The sequence below is a fragment of the Syngnathus scovelli genome, chromosome 12, assembly GCF_024217435.2.
Source record: "Syngnathus scovelli strain Florida chromosome 12, RoL_Ssco_1.2, whole genome shotgun sequence".
In the NCBI taxonomy this organism is placed as follows: Eukaryota; Metazoa; Chordata; class Actinopteri; order Syngnathiformes; family Syngnathidae; genus Syngnathus; species Syngnathus scovelli.
The window spans coordinates 7,729,589-7,737,589 of NC_090858.1; the positions used below are offsets into that span (position 1 = coordinate 7,729,589).

General features: G+C 40.2%; 1 protein-coding gene across 5 annotated transcripts in view; it reads right to left on the reverse strand.

Annotated features, from left to right (window-relative positions):
- Nucleotides 1-7,941, reverse strand: part of wdfy4 (WDFY family member 4) — a 35,197-nt gene extending 27,256 nt beyond the window's left edge. The window contains exons 1-14 of one of the 5 annotated variants that reach the window (XM_049735555.1): nucleotides 7,815-7,941; nucleotides 6,477-6,601; nucleotides 5,485-5,742; nucleotides 4,592-4,703; nucleotides 4,060-4,169; nucleotides 3,851-3,970; nucleotides 3,578-3,767; nucleotides 3,278-3,467; nucleotides 2,981-3,141; nucleotides 1,939-2,171; nucleotides 1,728-1,867; nucleotides 1,333-1,463; nucleotides 1,049-1,150; nucleotides 348-538 (exon numbers count right to left, since the gene is read on the reverse strand). In XM_049735555.1, coding sequence (XP_049591512.1) covers nucleotides 348-538; nucleotides 1,049-1,150; nucleotides 1,333-1,463; nucleotides 1,728-1,867; nucleotides 1,939-2,171; nucleotides 2,981-3,141; nucleotides 3,278-3,467; nucleotides 3,578-3,767; nucleotides 3,851-3,970; nucleotides 4,060-4,169; nucleotides 4,592-4,703; nucleotides 5,485-5,742; nucleotides 6,477-6,497 — 1,959 coding nt within the window. In that variant the 5' untranslated portion in view covers nucleotides 6,498-6,601; nucleotides 7,815-7,941. The other 4 variants (XM_068652652.1, XM_049735557.1, XM_049735558.2 and 1 more) reach the window with 4 other exon arrangements.
- Nucleotides 7,942-8,001: the final 60 nt, after the last annotated feature.

Sequence of the window (8,001 nt, forward strand, 5' to 3'; positions counted from 1 at the left end):
AATCACACACCACCCGACACATACACAATATCTGCAAGTAAGAGCGCCTCTCATTGCCATCTATAAAAATCAGACACATACAGTAGGTGTGTAACCTCGTTAAGCCTAATCAGATCTCGGGCCCATTCACCGATCCGAAAGCAGCACCACGCATTGCTACTGGGCTAATCAAATCGGTCCAGCGTTAACGGCTAAACCTTGTTTAGCAAATCAATCTGCTTTGGTGATAATGTAATCAACATCCCACATGTAAAGAAAATAAATTCACTTGCTAATTATATTTTAAGTGCGTTACAATTTGTTATGATTTGATGCGAGATGAAGACTTCAAGCTGAGAGGCGAGTACCTGTAACAGGTCCCGCTTCAAAGCCAGTTCGTGTTGTGTGGAGGAACAGAGGGCTCCTATGGCGGTGCTCATGAACTCCTCCGGGTTCAGCTCGGCGAGATGCTCCAAAATGCACAGAGCGGGACCTCGATACTGAGCTTCATCCAGGAAGAGCTTTATGTAAGGAAGCATACCGAGCTCTCGCACCGAAACTGAAACATAGGCAAATAATTGGGCTCATTTAAAAATAATCGAATAATGTAGTGAAGTAAAATTGTAATCCATATTTGATCCTATTTCTATTCTGCTTACCGAATTTTCCGCAATATAAGGTGCACCTAAAAACCTCCAATTTTCTCAAAAGCCGACAGTGCGCCTTATAATCAGGTGCGCCTTATATATGGACCAATATTGAGCCACTACAGCAGGCGTGTCCAAAGTCCGGCCCGCGGGCCAAATGTATATATCTTATATATGGACAAAGTTTTAAAATGGGCCATTCATTGAAGGTGCGCCTTATAATCCGGTGTGCCTTATATATGGACAAAGTTTTAAAATGGGCCATTCATTGAAGGTGCGCCTTATAATCTGGTGCGCCTTATAGTGTGGAAAATACGGTAATCTTTTTGCAGTTGAAGGAAGTTGCAGCCTTTACTAAATTACTTTTATAATTAAAAAAGTAATTCAAATCAATTTTAAATAAATACAGTGAAGTTTCCTACCTGTGTTTTTGATTGAGCGCAGAGTAAGAGTGGACACAACTTGCAGCATACAAGTCGTCAGCATCTTGTCACAATCTTCTACGCGTGGCGGCTGCTCTGCATCTACGGAATAGATTTTTGCTTCAGACTTGACATTTGAGACGAGTTCTCCTTTTTATGTCAAAATGACTCATAATGACATGATGCAGTGAATCATTGTTGAAGGAATTGCTCAACGTCACTCATGCAATGCTGGCTGTAAAGTACACTCAAATGACGGGTGAGTCACATGTGATGTCTCCTACCTAATTGAGACGTAGAGACAATTCCAGCCTTCCGGATTATTTTTGCTCTCCTGCGAAGCTCCCCGAGCAGTAACTCCAAGAGGCCCCCGTCGCTCAGCACTTCCGCCAGCATGCCACTGTGCACCGTCATCCTACACAGGAGATCAATATCATGATTTTAAAATACGAGTCAGTTTTTATTATTATATATTGAATTGCAATGAATCTAATCCTCCTTGGCAAATACATTTCGGCATGTAGAGTGAATATTTTGAAATGAATTTTTTCAGGCTATCAGAGATGGGGTTCCTTGCAAAGATCAGATGAAAAGGATTGAGGACATGTCCATATATGTAACCATTACTTGATTGTCTCATTACATTTCTCTTTATTTATTCCAAAATAGCGCTGCTTACTTGTGAAAACTTGTAAGAGTCGCCACTCCAAACTCTGCTCCCACCACTTGTGCAGCTAGTGACCCTGACCAGCTCTGCTTCAGGATGCCCAGCACTATGCGCAATGCCTCATGGGGGATGTAGTTAAGCTTGAAGATGACCTGGAGGAGACCCAGCGTTGGATCAGTACTATCAAAAACACGCATTCAGAACTATGTGAGACCGACTATACCATTTCGAGCATTGAGAAGAACATCGTTTGGACTGCTGCTGGTTTGCGGCACACACATGCGGCCAGTTGGGCCATCATCTGGGTGGTCCACTCCAACAAGAAGAAATTGGCTTTGTCTCTCTCCCAGATCATTTGTACCGTTCTTAAGATCTGACAGCACAGCAATGAATCCTCAGATTGCAGCAAGGTGTCCTGCAGCAGATAGAAGGCAGGCATGTTCTTAACTGATGAACCTGAAATAAAAAGTTGAGAGTCAAGAAAAAAAAATGCATCTATACTACGTTATGTCATTTTTATTTCAATGAGGAGCTGAGCAAGGTTAATATAGTCAAAATATTCAATGAATAAAAAGCTCCTGGAAGATTTTCTGTGGCAAGGTCAATTGAATAGAAGAAACACAACAAATTAGGTTGCACATAAACAGATAGATTGAAAACTGAAACAATAACATGTATGAATACAACAAATAATCTGCCTTGATATAGTTTGTTTGCCACCTTGTCAAAATATGAACATGGAAGGGAATATATTAGGCCAGAAAACAGCCTGGCGTGTGTTATGGATAAATAAAAAGCTGCTTAGTAATAGAATTCATGTTCACGCTTAAGTTAAATTGCATCAAAACCAAATAAGATCAACACAAGACTTCATGTGTTGGAATGAGAGCTTCTGCTTCATGTGATGGATGGCTGCTCAGTGCGAGTGTGCACATGTGTGTTTATTATAGCCGTCGCATTTCGGACTCTTCCGCTGGTGTGTGTGCATCCATGATAAATGGCCGCTTGTTGTAGGCCAGTGGTGAATAGATGTGGGGCATCCTAACATGGTTAAAAGGGAAGCCGCCACTTCATCATCCCAGACATAATCATCTCAGCTTCCTGTTAAGCGGAGGGACACTGCTTGCCACAGCGGGGTGCAGATGGGGGCAGTGTGGAGTCAAGGTGGGCAGTTGCAACAGAGGAATCGAGTGAACAATCGAAATGACGGCTTTGAGCTTGGGAGTTGGAACACGACAAAGTAGGATGAGTAGGTTGTGGCTTACCTTTGTTGAGGGGCGGCTCAAATTTAAAGCCTGGAGGCTGAGGGTGGCTGACACAAAGAGCCACTTTGAGTTCTGTTTTGCCGAGCAGGGTGAAGGAGGCAATGAGCGCCAGCAGCTCCTCCACATAGTGGAACTGATCCTCCGAGACACCTCCATCGCAACTTTTGTAGAATGATAGGCGATAGGAAATAAAGAGTGAAGAGATGAAAATCACAATAAAATGAGATTGCATTGATTATGTTGGTGCTTTGCTAAAATAATTCCAACATGAGCCAAAATATATGATCATCATCTCACCGTTTAAGAATGTTTTGGAGGGCCTTGTAGCCATTGTGGGTGTCAAACTCAATGAAGAGAGCTGGATTGAGAAGATATGTGTCTGGAATGAAGCTGAACACAGCCACGGCCACCTCAGCTAACAGCGGGCCAGCCGCCTCTGAATTGATATGTAACAGATTCTGGATGCATATGCGAATGCAGTTCTTTGCTGAAAAGAAGAAGACAATTAGATTTTTGGAGGATTAATTATTGGAAAGAAAAAAAAAAGCAAGAATAAATACTTTGCCAAGTGTACACTAAATTCAATTGTTGGCTCACCAAGTAGGTTGGGAACAGTGTTGCTCGTAGCTACAGCCGAAACCACCTTAAGGACGCGGGAGGCCTGATGCCTCCACGAGACGCTGGTCTGATCCCAAAGTGAGGTAAGGCCAATTATAAGGCACTGAAGCTCCTGGGTCTCTACAAGTCGCTCCACATTGATTGGCTGCCTACATAGTTGGAGGAGAACCTACAAAAGATGCAAAGGTTTGAGGGACGTTAGGAAGTCAGACGTACTATCTAGTGTCAGATGGAAGATAAAGTCATGTTTACCTGTGTTAGAGGCTCCTGAAAGCTCTCTTTTGTGGTTAAGTCCTCCTTGGCTGGGATGCACACGAGCAAGTACAAACATTTGACAAGAACAGCAGGAAGCTCTGGATTTATAGATGACACCTACCAACATAAATGTTAAGAAACGTAATATAAAATAAGTCGTCGCTATTAGATGATGTGAGCAGAGCAAGGAACTCAAAAAAACTCACCGAGCTATCAGCAGTTAACAGCAGGAGAGATTTGAGCAGCAGCCATCCTGAACAGCTTGTGTGTTCGTCTTCTTTCTGGAAGAATCGCACAACTTCCTCACGGGCATTTTCTGGGAACACAAAAGATTGTATGAATAGTACGCAAGTATATTCATTCAGGAAAAAAAACATCAAATAAATGTAAGACAATGGTTGTTGTATATATAATTGAAAGAGCTTACCCAATAAAAGAAAACGTTTTGAGATTTAGTCATTCTCTATAAATGTTATAGTTTTTCACAATAGTTACAAAAGTAGTTTTTTTCGCAATTTATTGTCAATTTAACAATAATGTGATAAACATCTCTTAATTGAACCACAATGTGTCAATATATTTATCAATATAATGTAACAATAAATTGAGACATTTAAATAAAGCATTGAGTAGAACCACTGCTCATAGAAAAAAGCAGAAGTAAAGAGTGAGATAGAAAGTCCGGAAAATCATGACATTATTATGAGGGACCATCTATTTTGTGTCAGGGGTCTTTACCTGCTGGCCTTTCCGTAAGCCTGTTGTGGATGTTATGGATGAAGGCATTAGTGGTGAGAGCTGCAAGTCCCTTTAGGTCCACCCCTTCAAGCCCTTCACCTTCCTCACATACCTTCAATCAAGTGAAGACAGCTCATTAGAATATTGATTACACACACAACAGATAATTTATTGAATTAATTAGATGGAAGCTTTCCCCGCCCTCACTGAACAAGAAGCTATCAAACAAAGGTGCTTTAGTCGGAGGTGGCATATTATAAGTCACCAACTGGCACTATGTTCTCTTTCACTTCCATAAGAGGATATCGTATTTCACTGAGTGAGCTGTTATGTAAATCCTCGAATGCTGGTCATGAGGTTTAAATCAGGCACACCCACATGCAAAGTAACACGGAATGATTATGAGTAAAGGCTCAAATAAGACCCATTGCACTTGGAAAATATTATTATTATTATTATTTCTATTATTATTATTATTATTATAATTATTATTATTATATGCAACTGGCCATCACTGGTATGGTTCTGAAGTCTCACAAAATGTATTTAATTGTTCAATTCAAAATTGTGAATGTTCCACTGTATTCATCATCACACTTTTTAATTCCAAATCAAACGTGGGGTTTTTGAATTCCATGTGACAATAAAGCAAAGAGCAGAGACACACACGGAGGTAAGACCTGTTGTTCCAAGGGCTGAGTGATGGGATTGGCGAAAGGCCAAACATCTGATTGTCACCTCATGTTATCTGCATTGATTCGAGAATGCTGTCTTGTTACTTTAACCTTTGCTGATGAGTCTTGAAATGTTCCTATCCATTAAAAATTCCCGAATGCACTCTCCATGTTGACAAATATTTAGTGAAAAAGCAATGGAGGCAAGAGCTTTGATACCTGTATGTAGAGAGGCAGGACTCTGACTAGATGGTCATGGTTCTTTTCTGAAGGGGCCACATCATCTTTGCGGTACAAATTTGAGCATTGGTAAATGTCAAGTTGATGCAGTTGTTCACGTAGTAAATCAGAGAGCTGAGGGTCCCGACAGGGGACGACCGCTTTCTTCACATCCAACTCGGCAGAAACTGATAGCTCCCCTGAAGCACTCAGCTCGCCTGTTTCTTTATTGACCCTCTCACCCTTTACGCCGGCATCCTGGGGAGGAACACAAAGACAACATTCAGAAATCTACAACCTCTCTGATCATCTAATTATGACAAATTATGACAACACACATTTCTCAATAAAAATGTGCTGGGGGAAAAATTATCACTCAAGAGACTAAAACCACTAGCAGTCAAATAGCACCTAAAATGTTCATTCATTAAGATCAGCATGAAAAGAAAATGACCAAAAATGTCAGCTCTCTTTACTCAACCCCACAAATTCTCTAAAAATAGTGAAGTTACTCAAAACATTTTTTTACTTATCATCATTCTGGAAGTTTTGATTGCAATAGCAATATTTTGTGGAGAAGATTTAAGATACCCAGGATAGTTTTGCTATAGCTCCATTTTGCCTTCATTTTCTTCCATTTGTGATTAATCTACAATGAATTCCACATGATTTTCCAAAGATAGAAACCCAAGTAGCAAACACAATTATTGCAGTCAGCTTTCAAATGAACAACAGGAAATTATTGGATTGAAGTCCATGGCAAAAACAAAGAAGTAAGTTGAATCAAATCATTCTGAGCGTTTTCTATTAACAGACATGTGATTTACAAAGAAGGAAGTGGTGGACTGTACAGCTCACATTCCTCACAAATGTACTGATTATTTAACATCACTCATGTGAGAAGCTTCTGTGTGCGTGAGTCGAATGCAAACTTCTTATCGGCATTTCATTGAAACATACACAATGATAGAATGTACAACACAAGTTCTTACCTGTGTTTGTGTGAGAGCCATGTGTGACTCTTAGCAGGTAACTGTGAATGTGACTTGTAGGAGTCCAGCTGAGTTCCTACTGTGTCCACATTTCCATGTCAGCAGCATAGGCAAGCAGAGACCTGCTAAAACATGACTGAAGCTCACTCCACTGTGCTGTGCTGTGCTGTGTGCCTGCTCTCACTAATCTGCAACAAGTAGAATGAACTTTGAACATCGGCTGGCTCAGGTCATGTGCCTCCTGACTACCCTAGAGAAGCAGAAGTGAAAAAGTATTGTTGGGTCGATTGGATCAGGCCCTCCCACCACAGCTCAGTAGTCTCTTGTGCTTTTTATAGACCTGTCAGATCTGGCTGCCATGATATGACTCAGTGTGACAGCAATTTACGAGAAAGCAAGTGAGGCCTTCAATTAAAAATAAATTTGAAGGGGAATTACAACCAAGGCTGCATGGTCGTTGAATGGTTTGCACCTCCACCTCACAGTTCCTTCATGTGAAAATTTCTCATGCTTACATGGGTTTTCACCAGGAAGGCCGATTTTCTCCCACATTCCAAAACCATTCTCCTTGGATTAGTTGAAGACTATAAATTGCCCCTAAATGTGATTGTGAATGGTTTGTTTTGCATTTTTTTTCCTGTTTACAAAAATATTCAATCATTCAACGAGACAAATGAATACAAATTAAAATTAAATTAAATTAATTAATTAATGAATTAATTATTGACAATCCAGCCATCATTGCAACATATATTAATGATTTTGCCGAAATAACCAAAATAATCCTGCAGTGAAAGTGAAGGACGCAAACCAAACAAACAGTGTCATCTAGTGGGCACGTACAATATTGCAACTATTGCAACTAACAACTATCAGATTACGCAAAAAATAAAAATAGTTTCGAACGTGCGCGGTGCATAATTTTAAAATGTTGGTCCATTTGTGTTGATTAAAGATTAGAAGACAAGTTGACATCAAGACAAAACATAGATTATGAACAATTATAGCCCGAGGGTGCACATTTTTACGAATGAATTTAGACTACAGTTTTTTTTCCCCTGAACTTAATGCATGCAAAGTAAGTCAAAAATTAAATAACATTGATTCTCTGCACTATATGGAGACACGGGTTTGACACGAATGGGACAAAAAAAAGGGAACTAATGCCCCGCTGGGATCGCCTTCTTATTCTGTTGGAATAAATCAACGGCGGCTAGTAAATTACTAAAAACAACACAAATCTGGTGTCTAATTATAGATTAAAAAAAAAAAAAGTATTTCTCAATAAAACAACAAACGAACGTATTAAGTACCACGTCCTTTTCCTGTTTTACTTACGACATCTCTGGTCATGTGGGATGCTTCAACCAATGATTTGCCTGAGGCGTGGTCCGTCACTGACAAGCAGTGTACTGTTACGTCTCGTCGTCGCGAAATGTTTATTTTGAGGGTTTGCATGAAAAATATGAAGACGCAATTCGTCTTATAAGCTAATTCAATGTGATCACTTCCGGAGAAGTAGGAA